This window comes from Marmota flaviventris, chromosome 3 (assembly GCF_047511675.1).
Source record: "Marmota flaviventris isolate mMarFla1 chromosome 3, mMarFla1.hap1, whole genome shotgun sequence".
Classification (NCBI taxonomy): Eukaryota; Metazoa; Chordata; class Mammalia; order Rodentia; family Sciuridae; genus Marmota; species Marmota flaviventris.
In genome coordinates, this window is record NC_092500.1 from 88,239,614 (window position 1) to 88,266,266 (window position 26,653).

The 26,653-nt window shown below is 35.2% G+C and overlaps 1 protein-coding gene across 4 annotated transcripts in view; it reads left to right on the forward strand.

Annotated features, from left to right (window-relative positions):
• Positions 1–605: 605 nt before the first annotated feature.
• The window catches only part of C2cd5 (C2 calcium dependent domain containing 5), a 94,047-nt gene continuing 67,999 nt past the window's right edge, over positions 606–26,653 (forward strand). For all 4 annotated transcript variants that reach the window (XM_071610094.1, XM_027934212.2, XM_071610093.1 and 1 more), the window contains exons 1-7: positions 606–784; positions 948–1,066; positions 12,265–12,351; positions 16,096–16,267; positions 18,592–18,687; positions 20,803–20,958; positions 21,991–22,189. In XM_071610094.1, coding sequence (XP_071466195.1) covers positions 646–784; positions 948–1,066; positions 12,265–12,351; positions 16,096–16,267; positions 18,592–18,687; positions 20,803–20,958; positions 21,991–22,189 — 968 coding nt within the window. In that variant the 5' untranslated portion in view covers positions 606–645. The remainder of the gene's footprint in view (positions 785–947; positions 1,067–12,264; positions 12,352–16,095; positions 16,268–18,591; positions 18,688–20,802; positions 20,959–21,990; positions 22,190–26,653) is intronic.

Here is a 26,653-nt window from a genome sequence, read left to right on the forward strand (position 1 = left end):
ACTGAGATGATCTATGCGTGCAGGGGTCTTTTCAGGGACTCTGGATTTTAGAGTGTTCCCTTCCCATTCCTCGCCCAAGGTAACATCTATGATCCAGTACACAGTACAAGCGCGGATGGCTGAACCAAACATTTCGGGAAACAATACTACCTGATATTTCTTTATTTCACAGAAAACTGAATCTAATCACACGCACCTGTACGCCTTCCACGTAGGAACCAGCTAGATTGGTTTTACCAACCACTAACGGGTGTTTAAAGGCAGGCTCCTCTATCAATCTTCACTGCAGCTAAGTCTGTCACAGCCCTTCCAGAAAGAGGCGCTTATGGCTTGCCAAGCCGCCGCTCACTGGAGGACGCGGGGTTCTCTGCCGGTTAGCAGCGCGGCACCCCACACAACGCGACGCGCCACTCGGTGAATGATGCAGGACTCGACCCGTTTCCCTGCCCTCCCGCTTCCTCGACGTCAGTCCCGCCCCCTTAATCTTTTCCTGGCGAATTTTAATTTCTCCTCCGCCAAGCGGGCAGAGCGCCGAAAGATCGATGCTGCCTCCACGCTCCGAGAGCCGCCATCTTTTTTTTTTTTGGGCGGGGGAGGGGGGAATGGCAGGAGAAATACTTGTAGGTGCCGCACAGGCTCAACGGGATGCTGACTGGGTTTAGCTTCTTCTTTTCCCAGCACTGTTGTACCAGACCGGCAGAATCCACCAAGGTCCTCTCTCTGACTACCTCTCCGGAAAGAGGCCTCAGCTCCCGCGCGACACAACCCCGTTTTCTGTCCCACAGTGAGTGCAGCGCGGCGGCGCGGTACCCGTGCGCGCCTCCGCGCGCCCTCTGCTGTCAGTTGCCCCGCGCGTTCCCGCCGGCGCGCGCGCCGCTCCCCACACGCCCGCGCCCCTCCCCCGCCCGCCGGGCTCTCGGCGCAGGCTCGCTTGTTTGTTTCTGCAGGAGCCCAAGGAGAGGCCGAAGCCGAGACGATGCCTGGGAAGCTGAAGGTGAAAATCGTGGCCGGGCGCCATTTGCCAGTGATGGACCGTGCTAGTGACCTGACTGATGCCTTCGTGGAGGTTGGTGCAAGGTCTTGCCCCTCAAAATCCAGAGAACGCCAAGCCCAGTGAAGGATCTACCCACCTGCTCCCAACCCCTCAGCCCATTCCCTTTCCACTGCCCTGCTGTCGTGCTTGTCCAGACCTCCCAAGAGGGATGTCCGCCGAGGCCGAAGCCCATGTGATGGGTGCATGGCTGGCCACAGTCCGCGGTACACCCCGCCGCGCGGAGAGGTTCTTACTGCTCTGCATGCGGGGTGACCCTAATGTCTGGACTCACAACAGGCCACCTGCCAGTCAGCACAGATCCCAAGGCGTGGCCGCGCGGCCACGGAAACACAAGCATGTCCTTCTCTAGGGGAAGGATGACTTTTGGCGCCTGTGTGATGGACCTCTGCGTGAGAATATACATACAGCCCTTTATGGGCATTCCGAATCCTATCCTGCATTGTAGGATATCCACCTTTAGCCTGACATTTTCAGAACCATCAGTGTAAGTTCCAAACACAACTGGAACACTTTCTCTCTTGTATAGACTGGTAGTTCTGACGAGCTGTTTCAAGTGTAAATTTAGTGCCTTGAGGTAGGAAGTCATTAAGTGCTATGGATTTAAATTACAAAATTGCTTTTTAAATCTAATGATTAGTTTAAAAGTCATGCAAATTAGTGCAGGCGTACAGCCTGGAAAGTAATAAACCAGAGGCTGAAAGAAGCCAAGAAAATATTGCAATAAAAGTCGATGTGATGAGCCAAAGGATTACAGCAATAATCGTTTAGGCTATTAATGCTTAAAGTTAATAGATACATGATAATATACAGCCTGATTTCATCTCAATATAAAATATTTTTTGTATTCCTTAAATGTTCTCTCACCACTGTAGTTTACCTCTACTTGTCATGGTAATTCTTAATCCCAACTTCATATTCATTTGAAAAAATTCTGTATGCTTTTGGCTAGATGTTAGGTAATAGGGATACACAGATAACCAAAGCATACTTTTTCCACACATTTTAGTAACTAATAGGTAACATGAATTGTATTTCATTATTGCCATATCTGTGCTAAGTACTTTTTAATTATTATCCCATATTACAGATGAGGTAACTGAGGCCCAGGGATGATAATATATTGCATAAGATTACTTAGCTTGTAAATCTCCATAGCCTGGCAATCATTTCTCCTAACCACTACGCTATTACTGCCTCTCCACGCAAGATGAAGAGTGTTAAATTCAAATATGGCAACTTAATTCTGTCTCTGAAGGTTTAGGAAAACTTGTAAGGAACTGACATTTGAAGCAACACTTGAATTGGGCCTTGAGGGACACCCAGAATTTTTACTGTACAGAAGGAATACAAAGACAAGAATGTGACACCTGGTATATTCAGGGAACCATCTTAATTTGAGATGTGTCTGGAATAAAAGGGGTACGTGAGTTTGAGGGTTTGAGGCTGGGCTGGTAGGTTTGAGTCAAATCTAATTTCCTATGATGTTTTTCCTTTATAAATAGGCAGTGGTAAGCCAGGGGAGCTTTTTCAGTGGAAATAAAAGATTATATTTGTATTAGGTTGTTTCTTTTGGGGATTACCTGAATTTATTGATTTATTATTTATGGTGCTGGGGATGAAACCCAGGGCCTCGTGCATGCTAGGCAAGTGCTATGTCACAGAGCTCTATTCCTAGCCTGATAGGTCCTTGATGTACTGGACCGATGTGAAGCAGGAAAAGCAGTTAAGAAGATGGTAAAATTGTCAAGGCAATATGTGGAAATGGGAATAGATTAGTAAAGATTTGAGAATATTTTTGAGATTAAAATTCTTAGGCCTTGAAAACTGGATTTTGCTGGTGAGGGGGGAGATCAGGTTCAAGGGTGACTCATTAATTTCATTGTTCAATAAATAGTTGTTAAGTGTCAGCAATTTGCTAGTCCCTGTGATCCTTACTGGTCTAGCTGATATATGACAGTGAACAAGACAGACTTTGTTCTTGCTTTTAAGGGACTTATTTTTGTGACTGAGACAGACATTTAAAAAGCAAAGAAATTATTAAATATACGATTATAAACTGTGGTGAGTACCGTAAAGAAACAATAAAAAGGGAATAATAGGGAACATTTACCTTAGGTTGAATAAAATCAGTCTGAGTGTCAGGCAAGCAAAGACCGATTGAATGAAAAGGAGCCAACGGGAGTGCGTGTGTGTAAGCATAAGCATAAGGCAAGGGGACAGAAGAGAAGCTGGAAAAGGAGGAAAAAAGAGTCTCAGAAGAGGGAGGACGCTGAGGAGACTGGTGTGTTGTAGGAAGTGAAGGAGCATGTTTATGGCAGTCATGTTGTGAGTAAAGGGGAGAATGGTATAAGATAAAGTTGGAAAGTTGGTCAAGTAGCCATGATTAGGATTTGGAATTTTATTTTATGTTCTTTTGTGGTACTGGGAAGTGAACCAGCGGCACTCTACCACATTTCTAGCCCTTTTATTTTGATAGAATCTCACTAAGTTGCAGAGGCTAGCCTTGAACTTGTGATCCTTCTGCCTAGCTTCAGAGTTGCTGAAATTACAGGCCTATGCCACACACCAGGCTTGGAATTTTATTCTAATTTCAATCAGAAGCAGTTAAGCGAGCCTTTTTTTGCTATGTAGGGAATGGATTGAAGGGAAAACAGTGGAGGCAGGCACCTCGCTGTGAGATTTTGAAATAGTTCAAATAACAAGGTAATGTTTTGTTAGTGGAGAGAAGTGGATAAATTCCAAATATATTTTGAAAGTAGACTAGAGAAGTTGTTGATAGATTGGAGTCATGGAGAAAGGAAAGGAAGATTGAAATATGATTCCTAGCTTTCTGGAGTCAGTGGGGTAATATTTTGAGATGCTGCAGGGATGATAGAGACATATTGGAGATAATCAGTTTCCATTTGGGCATGTTAGAGTGGGATTGTCTTTAGGACCTTTCTTTGTGATTGTAAAGGAGGCAATTGGATTTGTTACTCTGGTATTCTAAAGAGAGGTCCTGGTTAAAAGTGTTTCTCAACCTTTGAGACTTAGTACCCCCTTAATATAATAGATATTTTGATGTCTACTCTTAATATTCTGGCATGATTTTCATAGCTAATATAATTTATCTGTGCTCATAATAAAAAAATCAATGCAGTGCTTCGATCATAGTATGACAGAGAAATAAAGGTATTTTTTAATGATTTCAATATTGAAATATTTGTCCATAAGCATAATAGAAAACAGGAAGTAATCAGATTGAGTCAGTGGATATTTATTGAACCCTTGTATGCATCAGACACTGTAGTGGGCAGTAAATAAAGTGAAAACTACTTTGCTCATAGAACTTACCTTTTCGTGGGAGGGGGAAGTGCATAAAAAATATAAGTAAAAGATGCAGTATGCTAGATGGTAAGAGTGTGCCCTGGAGAAAATAGAGCTGGAACATTCGATGGAGATTGCCTTACTTATGTGTAAAATCAAATGACTGCCCTTCGTGGAGTGAGGCAGAGGTGTAGTTCTGGCATCTCATAGATCTTCATTGCTACTGGTTATCTGATTTTCCAAAATACTCAACTCATGGAGAAGAACCAGAGTTGTTTCTTGATTATATGATGGCTTTAGTTTCTAAAACTATACTTTGATCTGTAAAACTGAGTTAAGTTCTAGGTAGATTTCTTAGTCATGTGCCTATGTGGTGGGACATTCAAATGTCATGACATGGGACAAATCTTCATTGTTGTGACTTTTGCCTTGTAGGACTCCTTCTATCTCTAGTCCTTTCTCATTAACTACTACTATTGTTTCCCCCAAAACACTACTAGAATTTCTAAAGCTTTCTTAGAAGTTGATTCTTTTCCTTTTGGCAAACTTCTAACTCTTAGGGAAGAGAAAAGTGAGATGGATCCTTGAAAAAAATATCAAGAGGTATATTAGAGGATGACTAGAGAAAGGAAGCTGAGATTGTCAGGCAGTGGGTGGGCAGGGGGCAAGGTGGGGGGAGAAAAATAAGGAAGTAAGTCCTAACAGGCCAGAGGAAGTTTCTAGAAAGAAGAAACACTCATCTGTCAGATGGCACTGAGAAATCAAATAAGAGAACATAGAAATCATTGGATTGGACAATATAGAGGTTGTTATTGATCTTGATGAAAGACTTGATGAGGATGAAGCCCACACTGTAATGAGTTAGAACTAAAGTATGTAAGAAATAAGGAAACAGAAATAACAGGAGTAGGCAACTGTTTCAAGAAATATGGGTATGAAGGGAGAAATAAAAAATACTGTGGTACCTAAGTATGTAGGTTTTAGATATTTTAAAACATGTTAGAAAATACTAGAACATATTTGTGTTATAATAGGAATAATCCAGCAGAAAGGGGAAAATTAAAGCAGGAAAAAGGGGATAAAAAGGATTACCACATAATAAGGGGATAAATTTTGTAATATAGGCTATAAGTAATATAAGCTCACAGGAAAGGGAGATAATGAATCCTAGGCGCTCTCTCTCTCTCTCTCTTTTCTGAAGAGGGAATCTTCCTGTGTTGCCTAGGCTGCCCTAAACTCCTGGGCTTAAGTGATTCTCCCTCCTCAGTCTTCCAGGCTACAGGTACGTGCCACCAGGCCTGGCTAGTTAAAAGAAATCTTTATGCTGGGACTGTAGGATGGTAAAATTTCCATAGGCAGAAAGAAAAAGAGCATTTTCAGGTGAATAGGATGAGCCTGGTAAAAGCAAAAGGAGGAAGAGAGCACATGTAATTGAAAGAAGGGTTCTGTCAAATAGAAGTGGAAATAAAAGCAGTTAAAGTGGATACAGAGTGCTGAGTAGTCTGATAATCAGAGTAAGAAGACTGTGTAATAGAAGCTTTCTTAGCCAACTTCCATTGACTGACTCATTGCAGTCTCCAGTGCTCTGCATGTCTTCCATCAAGCATATTCTTAGATCCCCCCATATCATTAGACTACTCTAAAGAGAGTGTGCCCCCATAAGTTGGCTGATATACTTTACCCAGAAGTGGTTGTGTTTATTCCCAAATCTGTTTATATCAACCGTTGTTATTGTAATTAATTTAAACCTTATATAAATTGGTAGAATTCAGTTAATAAGGCTATGTAAAGACTTATAGAAATAGTCTATAAAAATTGATGTTGAATTAGGTGGAGAAAAGATTATGAAAAATATAGGATGCCACCCCCATCTAGTGTGGGAGGCTGAACTAAAGTCACTCGTGTGAACTTGGGGTGACACAAAATACCATACAGACACAAAATACCTTTTATATGAGCTTCAGGATGTCTTCCTTGTCTCCCGGGCTCAGGATCCCCAAAATAGGGCAAGAGAAGGTCACCAGAGGCTGATGAGAGAGAGAGGCGGGGGTGGGGGGAGAGGGCACGCATGTTTGCAAGGGGGCTTTTATTTGGCCGGGGTGGGGGTGGATGCTGTTTCTTAGAACATTCTATCCAAAAAAGGCAGAAGGGGTAGGATTACAAAGGAACAGGTGAGTGTAACTCAACCCCAGGGGTGATGCCTACACCTGGACCCACGCCTTGTTATCTGATCTGGGGTAACTGCCCAAGTTACTTCGGACTTATAGTCCTTAAAGTCATGTTCATCCAGGGCGGTCCCCACTATAGGATACTTTATTATTATTATTTTTTTTACAAGTGATTTAAAATTCTGTCACTTTACAAACCCAAACCAGAAAGCACAGATGACATGAATGTGGTTTATGCAAAAAAAAGATATAGAAATCTATAGTGGACCTGTACTCAAAGAAGAGGCCTTTGCTTGTGTTAGAAGGCAGGAATGAATGTTTACATATTTTATATTAACATGTTTCAGCTTGTATTACAATTTTATTATATTATTATTTGGTACAGAGGATTGAACCCGGGGCGCTTAACCACTGAGCCACATCCCTAGCCCTTATTTATTTATTTATTAGTTGTAGTTGGACACAATACCTTTATTTATTTATTTGTGTAGTGCTGAGGATCAAACCCAGGGCCTTGCACAAGCTAGGCGAGTGCTCTACCACTGAGCCACAACCCTAGCCCCCTTTTTTATTTATTTTTTTTTAAAAATATTTTTTAGTTGTAGTTGGACACAATATCTTTATTTTATTTATTTATTTTTATGTGGTGCTCAGGATTGAACCCAGGGCCTCGCACGTGCTACGTGAGTGCTCTACCGCTGAGCCAGAACCTCAGCCCCCCTTTTTTATTTTTAAAAAATTTTTTGTAGTTATAGATGAATCGAGTGCCTTTACTTTGTTTTATTTTTATGTGGTGCTAAGGATCACACATGCAAGGCAAGTGCTGTAGCCCCAGACTCCCTGCCCTTTTTTAATTTTTCATTTTGATACAGGGTCTTGCTGGGTTGCTGAGACTGGCTTTGAACTTGCTATCCTCCTACCTCAGCCTCCCAAGCCACTGGATTACAGATGTGTGCCACTGTGCCTAGCTTGTATTGTTTTTTAACGATTCTCTGGTTTAATCAAGTTGCTTGAGTAACTGGTTAAGTTCTGGTACTGAGAATTTTTACTCTTTATGAATGTGAGGAGTTTGGGGAGCCAGTGAAGACCAGTAGTACTTAAAGATGATTCTTGCAGGAATCTTTAGGAAGAGTAAAATGGGGTTCTGAACAAGGGAATAATTAATGAAATATATCTCTATTAATGTGCATGTTACAAACTGTTTGGCTAAACTATGTTGTTATTTTGTGTTTATCTAGGAGCTTTTGAAGGAATACTCAGAGGGAAAGAAATTAATATTTAATGAATATTTTCTCTGTATCAAACATTTTGCTAGGTTTCTACATGCATTATCTCATATAATGCTCCCAGCAACCCTGCTTTTCAGAGGAGAAAGTAGATTTAAATAGCAGGTTAAATAACTTTCTCAAGGTAATTTAGCTAATCAGTGGGAAAAGAGAATGCCTTACTTTACTGGTGGAATCTGCATTAAAATTCCTGATGTTCTTTAACAAAGTTGGAAGACATTTAATTACTGAGTAATAAAATATCCTTTGAATTGAATAAGGCTAAATGAACTGTGATTCTCCTTTACTAGTAGAAAAAAATCATTACATTTTGGCAGAATGCATACTCTAGACTTTTTCTTTTTCTGAAATCTTGTTTTTTGTTTGTTTGATGTAGTTTGGGAACTATCAGATCTTTATCTAGAATGCACTGTTGTAAAAAAAGTTCAATGTAGCAGAGCTGTGGTGAGGAACAAAAGAGGGTGCTGAACTTAAAACATGATTTGCTTTTTTGGTGAATCAAACCCTTAAGTGTATTTATTTAGCATTTTAATGTTTTTATAATCCTAACAACATTTTACTTCAAAAGTTTTAGGTAAATTAAACAATAATTTATCCCAATAAAATATGTAAGATGTTCCTTAATTTATGATGGGATCTTATTTCAAAAAAACCCATGGTAAATTGACAGTATTGTAAATTAAAAGTGTGCATTTAATACACTTAAACTACTAAATATCAGGGTTGGGGATGCAGCTCAGTAGTGGGTCACACATGCCAGACCCTGGTTTAATCCTCAGCACCACAAAACAAAACAACAAAAAAAACCCAATGACCAACCATTGTATCTCAGTCTAGCCTTCTAGCCTTCTGAACCCTTCTTTCAATTACATGTTCAGAACACTTATATTAGCCTATAGTTGGGCAAAATCATCTAACAAAAAGCCTATTTTATGGTAAAATGTTGGATATCTCATGTAATATATTGAATGCTGTACTGAAAGTGAAAAGCAGAGCGGCTGTATGGGTATGCTTTTGCACCATTGTGAAGTTGAAAAATTCTAAATTGAGATTAGAAACGATGGAATATTCTAAGTTTGGAGACTGGCTGTATTTCCTTCATGCCTTGAGTATTGAAGTATAATGAAAATTAGATTAGTGAGTAAGCAAAAACCTCTCCCTAAGTTTCTTTTCCCCTGTTGAGTTTCATTTCTTTAACATTGTGATTTGAAAAGAAAAAAAATATGTAGTATGTGAATACCTCCCATTAAAAAGCATTTGAACACTCAGAAATATAATTTGGAAATTCTTATTCTTCAGGGAGAATTGCTGTTTTTTCTTTGGCTTGTGTTTGTATACCCTCCCTCTTCTTATTTATTTATTATTTATTTAGTGCCAGGAATTGAACCCAGGGGCACTCAGCCCCTGAGCCACATCTCCAATCCTTTTTTTTTTTTTTTTTTTTTATTTTGAGATAGGGTCACGCTGATCTGCTTAGGGACTTACTAAGGTCCGAGGCTGACTTGAACTCAAGATCTTCCTGATTTAGCCTCCTAAGCCGCTAGGATTACAGGCTTGCACCACTGCACCCGGCCCTTCCTCTTCTTTAAAAAAAATTACTTTTATATGCATATCACCTTTTTAGAAAGAGATGTAATTAAACTTTACATATTTTTCTGCTTGTTTTATCCCTTTTTCTGTCATTTATAATCTTACTATGACAGTATATATAATCAACTCCATTTTTTAATTGGGATGCATATGATTTATTTAATTACTTTCTTTTTGAATGACTATTTAAGTTTTTATATTTTGGGGGAGGGCAATTTCTGTGGAAGTACTTCTCTAAGTTAAATTCCTGGAATTGGATCTGGAATTATATAATTTGATTAGAATAATGTTATTGCCATTTGAGTTTTTAATTTCTAATATTTTGGATTTTAAAATGATACATTAAAAATAGGTAATACATATTTATGGTTCATAATTCAAAAGATACAAAATGGGTCAACTTTCATTTTTACTGCCTTTACTTTAACCAACCCATTAATCTCTTTCTTATGTCATCATTAAATTTTCTTGTAAGTCCTTCTAGAAATAATCTATATACTTTAATGTTTTTCATTTTTCTCTCCCCAAAGAATGCTATATGCACCATTCTGCAGTATAAAGTTTTTGTTTGTTTGTTTATTGAACTGAGGGCTTTTGGCATGCTAGAGAAGCAGCCTACCATTGAGCTAGCTACATCCCCAGCTCTATTTTATTTTGACCTCTGTTTCTTATCAGTATATAGGGAGCTGTTTTATTCTTCTATTTAGTACTTCATTTTGTGGCCAGGCTGTGGTTAACTCAGTCATTTCCAAATTAATGAATATTTAGATTGTTTCCAATATTTTGCTACTATAATGCTGATATGTATTATGCACCTCTTAAGCTCTCAAGAAATAGAATTGGGAGCTTAAAAGACATGGACATTTAAAATTTTGGTATATGTTAAACTGTTCTCTGTACAGACTTCTAAATTATACTTGCATCAGAAAATTATGAGAGTGCCTCATCAACATTGTTTTCAAACCATTTGATCTTTGCCAGCCTAAGTAAAAATGTTTTAATTTCCATATCTCTACAATGAGGTTGGTTATCTTATTTGTGGCAGGAGGTGGGAGTTGGGGGTGGTTCCTGGGAACTGAACCCAGGGGCACTTTACCACTGAGCTACATCCCTAGCCCTCAATTCTTTTTATTTTTTATTTTGGAGACAGGGCCTGGCTAGGTTGCCCAGACTGGTCTCAAATTTGTGATCCTCCTGCCCTAGCCTCAACATGCTGGGAATATAGGTTGAGCCACCACAACCTGCTCTTATTTGTCTTTGGCTTCATGATTCTTTTTTTTTTTTTTTTTTGTGGTGCTGGGGATTGAATCTAGGGCCTTGGGCATGCGAGGCAAGTACTCTACCAAATGAACTATATCCCTGGCCCTGGCTTCATGATATTCTTTACCATGCAAGAAACTGCTATTTTTATTTGCTCTTTTTAATTCTTTTATACCCCTAATCAAACTGCTTATGTGCCAAATGGTTTATATCATGATAAATCAAACTAAATGATAAAATAATAGAAATATTCAGAGAAGAAAAATAATTGGAGTTTTAGATATTTTGCTTTTGGAAATTTTTTGGACCAATTAATATCAGCAATTATAATTTTTACCTGATTGAACCAGCATTTACGAAGCATATACACTGTGCCAAACTGCTGTGACCAAAGTGAATAATCCTTAGTGTATTTTGAGATTAGGAAAAATAATTGATGATGATAACTGAAGGAATCAGGGAAAGAGTTTGAAGAGATCAAATGTAGAAAAGGGAGGCAAGTGAAGAAGTAATTGTCTGTTTTGCTCTTCAGCTTCTTGACCACTTCCAAATCTGGTCTGAGGTTTCACAATCACCATTCTTTTTTTTTTTTTTTTAAGAGAGAGAGAGAGAATTTTAATATTTATTTTTAGTTTTCGGCAGACACAACATCTTTGTATGTGGTGCTGAGGATCGAACCCGGACCGCACGCATGCCAGGCGAGCGCGCTACCGCTTGAGCCACATCCCCAGCCCAATCACCATTCTTTGATGGAAACAAATCCCAGGGATTTTAACTTACTTTTATTCCTTCTTTATTTCCTTATTTACTTATTTTTGGGTCTTTGGGATTCAGTGCTTGCCAAGATTGTCTATGAAATAAGATAAGTCTCCTTACTCAACCCCTTTCATTTTCCCTGAAGATAGGAACATAAAACATAATAGTTTATTGCCTATCATATTGTGTGAGTACAGATAAGGGGTTAAGAAAATAACAAATATGGGTAAGTTAGAAAATAGAAAGAAATATTACTAAATTTTTCTAATAACGGGCTGTGCTTCTGGATTCTCTTGCTGAGAAAAGAGGATAGTGAGCTGGTCTTTACCTCTTGATTTTTATTTTAGCATGTCATCTCTCCTTAAGATTTTTCTCCTGTTTGGGGGTGAGGACCTTATTTATGCAAGGAAACTGCTTTACTACTGAGCAGTCAGTCTAGGACTTTCCTCTTTTTTTTTTTTGTGGTGCTGGGAATTGAACACAGGGTCTTGTGCATGCATGCACAATCACAACTGAGCTAATTCTCCAGCCCAGGACTGTCCTCTTTCATCTCAGCATATTTAGTGACCGCACTAATCCCTTCCTCCATGCCAATAAAATGATCTATGATCTATGTTTTGTTTTTTCCTGTGCAGCTAGCTGGTCAAGCAGAGCAATGGAAATTAGGTGAATCTGCAAGCACCTTGTCAGAGCATACCTTTTTCCTCTTGGCTTAGGGGATAGTTGGCTTTTTTTCCCTCTATGCTTAATTTTTCTCCCCTTGCTTGGCTGACATTAACATTTACTTTTTTCCACATTTCTGATGTCTATTCACATTTCTGAATGGTTTCTTATTTGTATTTAGGTAAAATTTGGTAATACCACCTTTAAAACAGATGTATACCTCAAGTCACTCAATCCACAGTGGAACTCAGAATGGTTTAAGTTTGAGGTAAGTTCTTAAATGCCCATGTTTTTTGAGTATATATTTTCTTAAGTGACTCTTTTCCTTTAGGAATGATAAAAGTATCTTTCATTTCAGGCATAGTAGATTTTCTACAGTATAAGAATATTTCTATTTCTGCCTCACTAGGAACACTGAGTTTTTAAAAAAGTTTTTAAAAGAACACTGAGTTTTTACCTTAAAAAAAATATAGTATATGGTAATGCAGATGGAAAAAAAAAAGCCTTAAAGTGTATTATTTTATTATTATTATTATTATTTTTGGATTTTAGCATATATAAAGAAATACTTAAGAACAACATACACAGTATTTTTTTGTGCCATTTTAGCCATTTTAAAGTATACAATTCAGTAGCATTAATTACGTGCCCAGTATTGTACAACCACCATCACTATTTCCAAAATACTTTTATACCCTGAATAGGAATTCTGTGCCTACTAAGCAGTAACTCGCTAGTTCCTTTTCCTCAGACTTTAGTAACTTATCTATATTCTATCTTTTTGAATTAGCTTATGTTAGACTCTTCATTTAAGTGGAATCATAATATTTGTCCCTTTTTATTTGGTTCTTTCATTTCCTTATGTTTTCAAGGATCATTCACATTGTGGCAGGTAGCAGAATATTATTTTTTTAAGCTAATATTTCACTGTATTTGTGAATTTTGTTTATTAATTTTTTTGCAGTGCTGGGGATTGAACCCAAGACCTTCTGTAAACCAAGTGCTACTGTACACCCTGAGCTACATCCCCAGCCCTTTAAAAAATTTCTATTTTGAGACAGAATCTCATTAAGTTGTATAGGCTGGCCTTGAACTTGGGATCCTCTTGCCTTAGCCTCTCAGGTCACTGGAATTACAGGTGTATGCCATGATACCACTGCCCCCTCCCCCAGTTTATTTTTTTAATGGAGTTATTTATATTTTTGTTGTTGATATGTAGAAGTTCACTATACTAAATATCAACTCCTTATCAGGTAAATAACTTGTGAATTTTTTCTCCCATTTTAATAGGTTGTCTTTTTACTTTATTGACACTACCATTTGTATAAAAGTTTTTTATTTTGTTGAAATTTGAGGTATTTTTTGTTGTTGTTGCTTGTGCTTCCCTGATCCATTCCCTATATTTTTTCCTGAGAGTTTTATGGTTTCAACTCTTATACATAGGTTGTTAATCCATTTTGAGTTCGTTTTTATAATAGCTTGAGGTAAGAGGCCAACTTTATTCTTTTATACAAAGAAGTCCAGTTGTTTCAACATCATTTGTTGAAGAAACTGTTCTTTTCCCGTCCTTCTCAGAAATCAATTTAAAGGGCGCGTGTGAGGTACAGACCACACTTATTGGTAGAGTGGCTGTGAGTTGGTGAGGGGTAACTTGGCTATCCCAACTGTATACCAAAAGGATGCAGTTGTAGAAACTATTATTCCTAATCTCCCAATGGCTTTTATCCAAAGGTTTCCAGCCAGATGGATCTTTCTAAGGAAGAAAATTTCTAGTTCCCATTAACTCCAACTCTTTTAAAAATAGAGTTCCATATTGTTTGGATAACATTGGTTTGGAAGTCAGTAAATTATTGTAAACTATTTTCAACTTTACCTTTGAGATAAGTTAAAACAAATTAGTTGTACATAGAAGTATGGGAGCTATTCCATTGATCTATATGTCTGTCCCTATGTCATTACCATATTGTTTTGATTACTGGAGCTTTGTAATTAAGTTTTTAAATCAGGAAGTGAGCCTCCAACTTTTCTTTTCATGTTTAGTTGATTTTTTTTTTTTTGTCATGAACTGTTTTATCTCTGCATTTTTTCTTGTGGATATGTACAGATTTTCTTTTTAGCTGTTTTCAAAATGCCATTTTATATTTTGAAAAATGCATTATTGCACACATTCAATCTGTACCATTTTCAACTACATTATTAAGATAAAATGTGGACTATGTAAGTCAAAGAAAGTGAGCAGAGAAACTTGCTTACATGATTTCAGATTTATAAAATTATGAAGTGCATCTTTCTTGTCCTAGAAAAACATTTGAATACTTACATAGGTTTATTTTGAGACTTCCTCCTTTCTTATAACCTAGAAACGGTTAAAAAATATTAATTAATTACATTGTTATTGGAAAGCTAGGAGGAGGAAGGCTTCATGTGTTAGTTTTTATGATGCTAAGAAATTATCATTTTAGAAAATACCATTTTATTTTGTTGATGATTCAATACTGTTAATTTTTAAGGTTAAGGAATACTTCAGTAGCTTATTTTAAACAATATAGGTTCTATGGTATTCCCTATAATCTCAGCTACTAATGAGCTGAGATGGGAGGATTGTGTGAATGAAGCTACTATCCTGGGTAACATAGCAAGACCCTGTCTTAAAAAAAAAAGTGTGTTTGTGTTTATTTGTAGTTTTTCTGAAGTAAGAGATTTTTAAAATATTAATGGTTTCAGAAACTATAGTCACCAGCCATTTTCTTTACAATTTAAATTACTATTTTGACTAATGCTTCTAGTTAATAGCATATATGATATCAAGAATATGCATAAACTTTGTGTTTATAGTTGATGTTATAAAGTTCTTTTTTTTAACTGTTGTTTATTTGTGTATGTTTTGAACACTCAAATATCTTAAAGTAGATGTTTTCTCTCATATAAAAGAAATGTTGAGACTGTCAGTATATAGCTTCATGTAGACATTTTAGATTCAAGACCCTTTCTGTCTTTTCTTCATCATCCATTCATGAGAATCATGTGACTTTAATTATTTTTTTGTATTTTTTATTGGTACATTATAATTGAACATAAAAGTGGGATTTGTTGTTACATATTTGTCTATGCACACAATATAACAGTATAATTTGGGCAGTTTCACTCCCTAGTACCTCTACTTTCCCTCCCTCTTGTCCCCCTTTCCTCTACTGGTCTCCCTTATCTTTTTATGAGAGTTTGCTGTGCTTTTCCCCACCTTTTTCCTCTTTAGCTTCCACATATGAGAGAAAACATATGACCATTGACTTTCTGAGTTTGGCTTATTTCACTTCACATAATGCTCTCTCAAGTTCCATCCATTTTTCTGCAAATGACATGATTTCATTCTTCCTTTGGGTGAATAGAATGCCATTGTGTATGCGTACTTTGGCTTGTCTTCAAAGTGACTCAGAGTCACTTCAGGTTCCAAGTTAGCAGCTGGAGTTCCAGGCATCTTCCTAGTGTTCTAGGCTGGCAGAAGAAGGTAGAGAAATGGGGAGTACTAGAGGGACCAGTGAATTAACGTGCACTTTGAGCTGAGCAAACCCTTTGTTTGTTTGTTTTGTTTTGGTACTAGAGATTGAACCCAGGGCCTAGCATGGTATGCAAGTGCTCTACCACTGAGCTATAACCCTAATCTCTAATTCCTAATCCTTGACATCATACTGTTTTTATGTGTGTACTAATCTCTTTTTATCTTTGTGCTTAGATATCTATTCTTTTACAGAAATAAGTCATTTTTAGCCAGGCAGAGTGGCGCACGTTTGTAATCTCAGCAACTCAAGAGGTTGAGGCAGGAGGATATCAAGTTCAAAGCCAGTCTTGTCTCAGAACATTTTGAAAAATGACTCGCCCAGGGTTAGAGAGCCCCCGAGTTCATTCCTCAGTGCTAAAAAAAATTTTAAAAAGTCATTGTTTTCATTTGGTATATGTATTCATTTGTGATAGTTAAGATTTTAAAATTAGATTTAATTTCAAGGTATACTTTTAGGTGGATGATGAAGATTTACAAGATGAACCTTTACAGATCACAGTTCTTGACCATGATACTTACAGTGCAAATGATGCCATTGGTAAAGTGTACATTGATATTGATCCTTTACTGTACAGTGAGGCTGCAACAGTCATCTCAGGATGGTTTCCAATTTATGACACTATACATGGTAAGGAGTAATAATTTAAGAAATATCATAAAATTAATGTTTTATATTTATTCTTAAAGACTTTACTGCTACATGGTTTTAAAATGTATATCTTACATGCCTTTTTAAAAATAGACAGGTAGAAAAGTAATAGTAAAATATTGTTCATAGAATTTTTACTCCTCTGATCGGAAATTAAAATTATGCCTGCAAAATTTGTGCAACATAGTAAGTAAATGCATTATTTAAAAATTATCTTGAGGTACTGGGATGTAACTCAGTGGTAGAGTGTCTAGTATGCATGAGGGCCTGGGTTTGATTCCTAACACCTCAAAAAAGAAAATTAATTTTGCTGGTACTCTGTTTCTAAAACACATTTTCAAACTGATAATATTTGCTTATAAAATCTTAAAAGTTTTTTTGTTGTTAAAGCAGGGTTTTCAAAGTATACTGTAAGAATAATTAAGGGTCTCCAAAAATGCTTTCATAGGGTCTGTGAGTTGAGAACTATTTTTAGCATAATATTCATACATATTTACTACATTTATTCTCACTTTATTCCAAGAATACAGTGGAATTTTCTGGAAGTTTTTCTGACATTTGATGTTACCACCAACTGAATGCAGAGCAGAAATGAGAATCTGTGTTATCATTAAGTAAATTATAGGTATTTGAAAAATGTAACAATACTTCTCTTAATACTAAATTTTTTTAGTATTAAGTGATCCCCAGCGTTGCAAAATAAATGAATGAATGAGTAAATAAGTAAGGGCAAATATAGAACCTGAGTTATACAGTCAGAAAAAAAAGAACACGTTTTCAGAATACAGTGCAACAAATGTGCATGATATATTATGGATTACAGAATGCATGTTATAAAGCATTCATTATGTGATGATCTCAAAGTTGTTTAGAACCCAAAGAATTATATTTATGTGATATCATTGGAGAAATTTGCAGAATACATTATCAAATGTTTATCCTAGATAATTACTTTTCTGGATTATTTTTCTTGTTTGCCTCCCCTCCGCGTTTTTTTTTAACTTTTCCCCTATTTTTCTATAACATACATATATAATACACATACACACACAGACACACACACATATTTCCTTTATAAACAGAAATCTAGTCATCTTTTATGTTACCAATTAAGAAAATATACTGATATACTGCCAGTTATGGCCTTATGAGCCTTTAGTTTCAGCTTCTCAGGAGTTTGAGGCAGAAGTTCATACTCCTTGAACCTAGGAGTATGAGACCAGCCTAGGCAAAACAGGAAGACCCTGTGGTCAAAATTAAATGAATAAATTAAAAAAAAAAGAGGCTGAAATACTAATCTGGACTTGGATTAAAGGTAGTAAATAGCTATATAAATGAATAAATTTCCCCACCATTTACTATTAAATATTGTTTCTAGGGAGTTAAATATGTTTATGGGCTCTTTGTTAGAAATACAATCTTATGATTTCAATAGACAAATTAATAAATGACTTTTCTTAGAAGGCCCTCTGCCATAAGTGAATTTGAAGTCAAACAGTCAAGTGAAAATATTTAGTAAATATTTAGAGCTAAGAGCTGGATCATTATTTTTTATTAGACTATGTTTTGAAAACCCTTATTTTTTGAATTTTAAAATTGGTGTATTTTAATTATTTACAATAGTGGGATTCATTATGCCATATTGTACATGCACATAGAATAATTTGATCAATATCATATTTTCAAAATTTTTTAGTTAGCTTATTTGAAATTTTATTCATTGAAGTGAATACAACTTCTGTTGAATTATAATCTTGCATTAAGTGTTAAGAGTATATACTCTGAAATCATAAAGATCTTACTTAAATCCTGGAATCTTTCACTAACTAGCTAATGACACTGAATACATTATTTAATTTTTATTAATTACATGTTTCTTTCTCTGTAAAATGGGTATGGTACTATGACAGAAATTACCTTTTTGGGTTGATGTGAATACAGTGAGATACTATATGAAAAACATTTAATATGCCATCTGTCAGTACTCAGCAAATGTTATCACCACCATCGTTATCATCATCGTGGTCATTGTCATCAATTTAAATGGGATTCTGCTCCATTCAGTCTTAGTTCAAATAAATGCAGACTTTTGGTAATAGTGAAAATTATTCATTCTTGTGCATAGGTGTTCTGCTTCAGAAAATACAAGAAAACCACTGATAATGAAAGTAATTAAGATACAAAGTTAACATTATTATTATAATTTATACATTATTTTGAAACCATTAATTGCATCTATTTGCTTCATTATTTATTGTACACTATTTTCTTAAGGTATATTGATTTTCCTTTTGAATATGTAGGTATCCGTGGAGAAATCAATGTAGTTGTCAAAGTAGACCTCTTCAATGATTTAAATCGATTTAGACAGTCATCGTGTGGAGTCAAATTCTTTTGCAGTAAGTAAATATATTGTCTTATTTAACAGGAAATTTAATGATTTTTAAATGTAGAAAAATTCAATTAATATTTTAGAAGGCTAATAAAAATGGTATACTTTGATTTTAATACTAAAGAAAAAATTGTTAATTTTCCAGAAACAATTACTGTAGCTCTCTGGCTATTTATTTGATTTAAGAGTAAATGTTATCTAATTTTTACAAGTTTATTGAAATTTATTTTTGAAAAATCCAGTAATGTTTTATTGTAGTATAGGTCACTGAAGGATAGGAGCAGAACATTTTAGCCAAGCACTGTGGTACAAACCCATATCACATAGGCTTTTGCGAGTATGAAGCCCCAAGAACTCCCTGAAATATATGAGTCTGGCCTGTGCAAATTTGGGCATCTTCTAGCCAATCCTTATTAGTAGGGTTGAGAACCACTAGGTAGTTGATTATCTTTGATACATAAATGCTGTTTTAATATACTAGTTTGGTGTAGATGTTCTAAGATTCTACCCCTTAAGATCTTACATAAATTCAATGACATTTTATTTAAATATATATATATATATATATATATCTATATATATATCTTTTTTTTTTCAACATAGTGCCTTTATTTATTTATTTTTTATGTGGTGCTGAGAATGGAACCTGGGTCCCGCCCGTGCCAAGCGAGCGCTCTACCGCTGAGCCGCAATCCCAGCCCTGACATTTTACTTAAATGAGTCTTAAGTGAGCACATATTAAACAAGTCTATTATATAGAGCAATGACTGTTGGACCAGTTGACTATATGACCATGGATTATTAGAAACTACAGGGCTATTTGACTCCTTTGGTTATATCAGAAATGTAGTGGTCTAATTCTTAAAACTGCAGTATGTGGTATACAGAAGAACTTCTGCCAGGGACCCTGAATAATTTGTCTTAATAATAAACTAGTTAACTTTAATTTTGATTTTTTTTTTGCCATGTCACTGTACTTTTAATTCAATATTAGATTCATCACATTTTGTGATTCCCTTCCTGTGTATGTTTTTTATTTTTATTTTTTAAATAATTTTAATTTTTTAAAAATTTTAAAATTCTAAATTTGTTATATACAACAGCGGAATTCATTACATTTCATATTACACATAGAGCACAATTTTCATATCTCTGGTTGTATACAAAGTACCTTCACATCCTTCATGTCTTTTACCTTGTGATAAACAGAAGCTCTAATAGATAGTTTGTTTTAACATGTACTTTGGATAATGATGTTCATCTCATTCCACCATCATTTCTATGCCCATGCCCCTTCCCTTCCCCTCCCACCCCTTTACCCTATTTAGAGTTTGTCTATTCCTCCCATGCTCCCCCTCCTTACTCCACTATGAATCAGCCTCTTTATATCAGAGAAAACATTCGGCATTTGGTTTTTTGGGATTGGCTAACTTCACTTAGCATTATCTTCTCTGACTCCATCCATTTATTTAATTTTGATTTTAAAACTTTTTTAACTGATATATAAAATGTATAAATTGTACAGGTTTTTGGAATACCATGATATTTTGATTTTTAAAACTTTATATGATATGGAGTGTTACTTAAGGTCTCTAGCTGTTTTCTTTTGTTTTTCTTCTTCTTTTATTTTTCAGTAGTACTGGGGAATCAAACCCAGAGCTTCATAGTTAGGCACTCTACCACTGAGCTACATCCTCAGTCCTCCTTTTTTTTTTTTTAAGTTTGAGATGGGGTCTCACTAAGTTGCCCAAAGTTGCCTTGAACTTGGCAATCTTCTTACCTCAGCTCCACAAGTAGCTGGGACAACAGGCATGCACTACCAGGCCTCGCTCTGTAGGTATTTTCTTAATTGTAAAAGTACAATTCATATTTATCAGGCTTACATGAAAAAGTGAGGTGTGTCATGAGAGAAAAGTTATTTGTAAGATTAAAATGTGTCTTAGAAGACTTTTTAATTGGGAATATTATAATTACACTAGTAATTACATAATTACATTGAGATCATCATAATATAAAAGATGTTTTTGTATATCCAAAAGGTAAGAACTTTGACATGCATTTTTTAAAATTCATTTTTACCTTGTGATAAACAGAAGCTCTAATAGATAGTTTGTTTTAACAGCAACGTCTATTCCAAAGTGCTATAGAGCTGTGATAATTCATGGATTTGTAGAAGAACTTGTAGTCAACGAAGACCCAGAATATCAATGGATCGATCGAATTCGTACACCAAGGGCATCAAATGAGGCTAGACAGAGACTCATTTCATTAATGTCAGGTATAAATAAAATAATTTCATTTTGATTAATACTGAGTTTTTGCTTTCCTTTTGTAATGAAGGCTAAGATTTTAGGTGACTGATTCCCTACTCTTGGCCCCATCCCGCTGAACATTTTTAACAAGTGGAAATCTGAATCAGAAGCTTGTAGTAAACTAGGTAATGAAAGGAAATTGTGTTATTGAAGTGGGGTAGTGGGTGGAAAGAGCCCTGAGTTAGGAGGTTCAGAAAGGAGTCCTGAGCAGGAAACTGGATTTTAGTTTTCTTTCCTCTAGCATTGGTTTATAGTCAGAACTTAAGTAAATCTTTTATCCCTGTCTCTGATACTCTCTGTTCAAATGATACTCTCTGTTCAAGACTTTTCGTAGTCTTTTCCTGAGAATTTGTTGTTTAGTTTCCTCTATTGCTCCTGGCACTTCCTTTGCCACTCTTATCTCATTACCTTTCTTTATTCTTCTTTGGAGAACTCATTTACTACTTGAAATTTGTATTTATTTTTGTGTGTGCGTGTGTGTGTATACAATATATATTCACAAAAGACACAAACAAGAATATATGTTATATTTAATAAATGTATTATATTTGTATTCTGTATATTTGTGCTGTGACATAATCATACTGTATTATAATAAAATTATGTTCTATGTATTATGTTTATACTTATATATTCTCTATAATATCTATTTTTGTTTACTTATTTAATTATCTTTTTATCCCACCAATGTTAAACTTCACTAGATTTGGAACTTTACCTTTACTGTTCACCCAAGCATCTCTAGCACTTTGAGGAAGGGAAGAATGCCAAGCACATAGCACAGAACCAAAAAAAGGTTTGGTAAATGAGGTGCATGAATGAGTCTCATTTCCCTGAAAGTAGGAAGTTAGACCAGATAATCTTTTAAGTTCCCATCAAGTTCTAAAATTCTATGATGTTTTTAAACTTGTTTTTTTGTCACTACCTTATCTAGCTTTATAGTATGTATTGTTGGGAAATGAAACAAAGCATGAGTTTTTTTCTTTCTTTTGTGGTAGGTGAACTACAAAGGAAAATTGGCTTAAAAGTACTCGAAATGAGAGGAAATGCAGTTGTTGGCTACTTACAGTGTTTTGATCTGGAGGGCGAGTCTGGGTTAGTGGTACGAGCCATAGGAACAGCGTGTACTCTGGATAAATTAAGTAGCCCAGCAGCATTCCTTCCTGCATGCAATTCTCCATCTAAAGAAATGAAGGAGTAAGTATGAATTAATGAAATTGTTCTTATGGAGATTTTTATCTCTTACCTATACATTTTCATTTGCTTTACAACATTTTAGTAGCATTGTTTGATGTGTATTTCATTTTCTTCTGTGATTTTTCTTATCAGAGATGACTGTCAAACTTTAACTTAAAAATATTTACATAATCCTAGTATTTTATTTATAATATAAAACGTGAAGTAGTATAAACTTAAACTTTCTACATATTTATTTTATTTTATTTTTTTTAGAGAGAGAGAGAGAGAATTTTTTAATATTTATTTTTTAGTTTTCTGCGGACACAACATCTTTGTTTGTATGTGGTGCTGAGGATCGAACCTGGGCCGCACGCATGCCAGGCGAGCGCGCTACCGCTTGAGCCACATCCCCAGCCCCTATTCTACATCTTTAGACATTATGTATCTAAAACATAAAGTGAATATTCATGCAATGTGTGGAATTTTATTTATTTTTTAGGGAATTATAATTAATTCAATTATAATTATAATTAATTCAATTATAATTATAATTGAATTATAATCCAATTATGTTTGTTATTGGCAACATAGTATAGAGAGGAACAAGGATTGGCTTGTGCAGGAGTCTCAAACTCAGATGTCTACAGAGGCCAGGCAGTTTATTAAAATAAAATAATTGAATAGGAATACTGGGGTCTGTGTAAGGCTGAAGATGGCAAATCCTCCCTCTTTCTTTTCTTTCTGCTTCTTTGCTTCCTCCCTTCCCTCCACCCCTTGTCTTCCTCTACATTTCCTTGTCCTCCCCCGACTTTTGTTTTTGTGATGAGGGGGTCTCACTATGTTGCCGAGGCTGACCTTGAACTCCTGTTCTCAAAGCTATCCTTTTGCCTTAGCCTCCGGAGGAGCTGGGATTACAGGTGCATTCCACTGTGCTTGGCTTGGCAAACTTTTCTTTCAAAGGAGAGATGCTTAATAGTTCAGGCATTGACAATAGGGTCTCTATCTTTATTTATCAGAAACAAAACAGAAAAACCCATGAGTTTGCCCATCCCCTATCTAAGAGGTTAGAATCATAAATTTTTATTTCTAGAAACTATGTGTGATGGTTCCTTTGGTTGGATTTGGTCTATGTGTTCTTATTTGTGTCAAAGGCAGAGATTCCAGTTTGGTGATGTTATATGTTTGTTGAACATCGGTAATTAAAAAATTGGAAATCCAAAGTGCTCCAAAATTCGAATGTTTTTTAGTGTTGGCACTCAAATGTTTCAGATTTTGGAACATTTTGGATTTTGGATTTTCAGAATAGGATGCTCATTGAGTAAAGTCTGTAAATATTCAAAATCTGAAAAAAAATCTGAAATCTGAACTCTTGTTCTCAAGCATTTTGAATAAGTGATTTGAAAAAGGACTTTCCTGTCATAGTGATTAGGTTAGTAGGTTCTTTTGTGGGCCAGAGATACTGACACAGCAAGGAACAACTTGTAACTACAAAAACTTGTTCCGTCCTAAATGCCAATAGTATTTTCATTGAGGAGCACTGATTTAGAGATATGTCTAGATTGAGGATTGGTAAACTTTTTAAATAAATGCCCCCATAGGACAGGTAAATAATTTTAGTTTTTGCTAATGCAACTATATGACTCCACTGTTATAGCACCATAGCAGTCATAGACAATATGCAAACTAATTGGTATGGCTGAGTTCCAGTAAAACTTTATTTACAAAACAGATGGCAGGTGGATTTGGCTTGCAGGCTGGAGTTTACTGACTCCTGTTCTTGATTGTCTGGGAGTCAGCATTCTGTAGTCAGAAAACTTAAACCATTTCCCAGTTCAGCCATATTTAAGGGAGGTTGATTGGAAAACAATCACAGTCTTAAAAAAAAGTGTTCTAAAATCTGACCCTTTTTAAAATGACATTTTATCTTAAGCATATTCTTTTTGGTTAGCTATTTCCTTTTTTCTGGCCTTTAGTCATTTGGATTAAATTTTATTCATAAGAGGAAGCATGGAATTGCATAATTTTATTTGAAAACACATTGACAAATGAAGTAATTAAAAAAAATAAACTCAAGAGTGAAGTTGCTAAAATAGGTCTGGAAGAACATGAACTGTCAGCTGCTAGAGGTAGAATCAGATTGCAGGTTTAACTTTTTGAGGGATTTAGAATTTTCCCCCTTCTTTTCATAGCAAGTTTAAGTGAAGACCTCCTTCTCTCCACTTGACACTCTCTAGTTTTACCTACACTGATTGAAGGGACTTGGCTTTTGCAGTTGTGATATCTGAAGGTCTTTTTCCACTCTGATATTTAGTGGAAAGAAAAAGCTGTATTATCTGTTGGTGTCTTAGGATGAGATATGAATAGCAGGGGAATATGTTTCACATGCTTTCAGGAAGAGATCCATTGATGTAAACCTTCTGGGATTGTATAGATATTCTCCTCTTCTAATTTGTCATAGCCATTGTCTTTAAATTATCAAACATTTACACAATGAAGAATTTAAGTTGTTTTGTTAGGATTTTCTGAACAGCATCTTACTACCTAGTTCATGTTATTTAGAAAAACCCTCTGTATTCAGGCAACTTTATTTGAGCCAGCTTCATTGTATTCTTGATAGTTTGAGTGCTATTTCCAAACTTATTTTATGTCTTGGCTGATTATAATTATTCTAGTATTTAATTATCATATAACATTGCTGAGTCTAGATAGGAGTTTGATAAAAGGTAGTGTAGATTGGATTTAACGGATTAAATGAATTACCTAAGTGAATTAGATATTACAATGTATAGAATGGACTTAATATTAGAAATACCATAGGTTGTTATTGTGAGGCAGCCTTTCATGCAAAGACTGATAGAGTCAGAACTCCAAGAATACATTATGGTATGCTTCAGTGTATTTGAATTATAATTTGATGTCATAATTTGAACATTTTAATGGTATGTTCTACTTCATGAGTTTTTTTCCTTTTAAATGTTTAACATAATGCAAAATATAATACCCTTTTTCTTGCTGAACTCTTGGTGGTAAAAAGTGTTAAGTCTAATGTATCACTTTTCTAAAAATGCTTTCTAAGAGACTTTAGCCATAATTTTTCCTATGTACAGCTCTGATTCTTAGACTAGACTTTTTCAGTGTAAGAATTCTCAGATTTTTTTCATGCTTTAGCAACAAAATACAAAACAAACAAACAAAATCTCACTTAGTTGTTTCTATAAAAATTGATTGCCAATAAGGTGTTTGATTTTCATCAGTTATACAAAACACATTTTAAAATTTATGTTAGCAACAAAAGCAGAAACACTTTTCCCATTGTAAATCAATAATATTTTCAAAAGGTAGCCTGTGGAAGCTGGTAAAAACCTTTGTGGCCAATAAGTGACAGCTCATGTTTGATCCTTGACAGGTTATGATTGGTGGGATTTTTCCCTGAGCAGTTAGTACACTCATTAAGGAAAGGCCAGGAAAAGTAGAACTCTTGCCTGTTTTTAATTTGACTTCTAAAAAATGGGAGATATGATAGTTTATTTATATAGGGTTCTTCCCCCCGTTGTACAAAAACAAAGATATTGTACAGTGAAATAATTGTTAACATGAAGTTCACGATTCTTTTTTATGTAATATACCTATTTATTACATTCAGTATAACTTTTTTAGCCAAATTCCTCTTGAAATTTAAATTTTTTAATATGAATTTACATTTATATATTTAATCTAAGTTTATTTCTATATACACAAAGATGTGTTCTATTAGAGGATATAAGTTAGTATCTTACAAAATTTCAATTCAGAATGTAGTTTATGTAGTATATTCAGTATGAGAACTAGACAACATTATTTACATTGCTTTATTAGTATGCTTGTAAAAGCAGTGTCCCTTTGTTTTGTTTTGTTTTCAGTGTAGCCTGGTTATAAGCTATATATTTGATACGTTGAAATACTAGAATGTGTGTATCTATTTATATACTAGAATGTGTATATCTATTTATATTCATTCAGTTCACTCATTTCTCTTTATGTGTCAGTTTTCACATTCTTAAATATTCTTGTCGTGAGATTCTAGACAGAAACAGTTGTTAGTTAAGCTTTCTTCATAGAAAAATATAAATATATTTGCGGTTTATATCTCAGTTTCAAAGGTAATATGAGAACTTTATATTTGACTTCTCACTTTTATAGGTGTTTCTTCCCATAAATATTGCATAGTAAGTTCCATTTTGATGAAATTAATATATTAAGGCAACTTGAAATCCAAATCTTAGTATTTTTTCTTATTTACAATCATAATTTATTAATCTGAACCTTTCAAACTACAACCATATCCTAACAAATTAATATTTAGATGTTCTTTTTGAATTTCATCTTATTTTTTTTGCATGCGAGGGATTTAAAAATAAGTTCTCTCCTTGAACTAAAGCTCCTTCAAAATTATTTAACATAACTTTGCAATCTGTTGTATGTATTGTTTTCTTTTCTTCCACT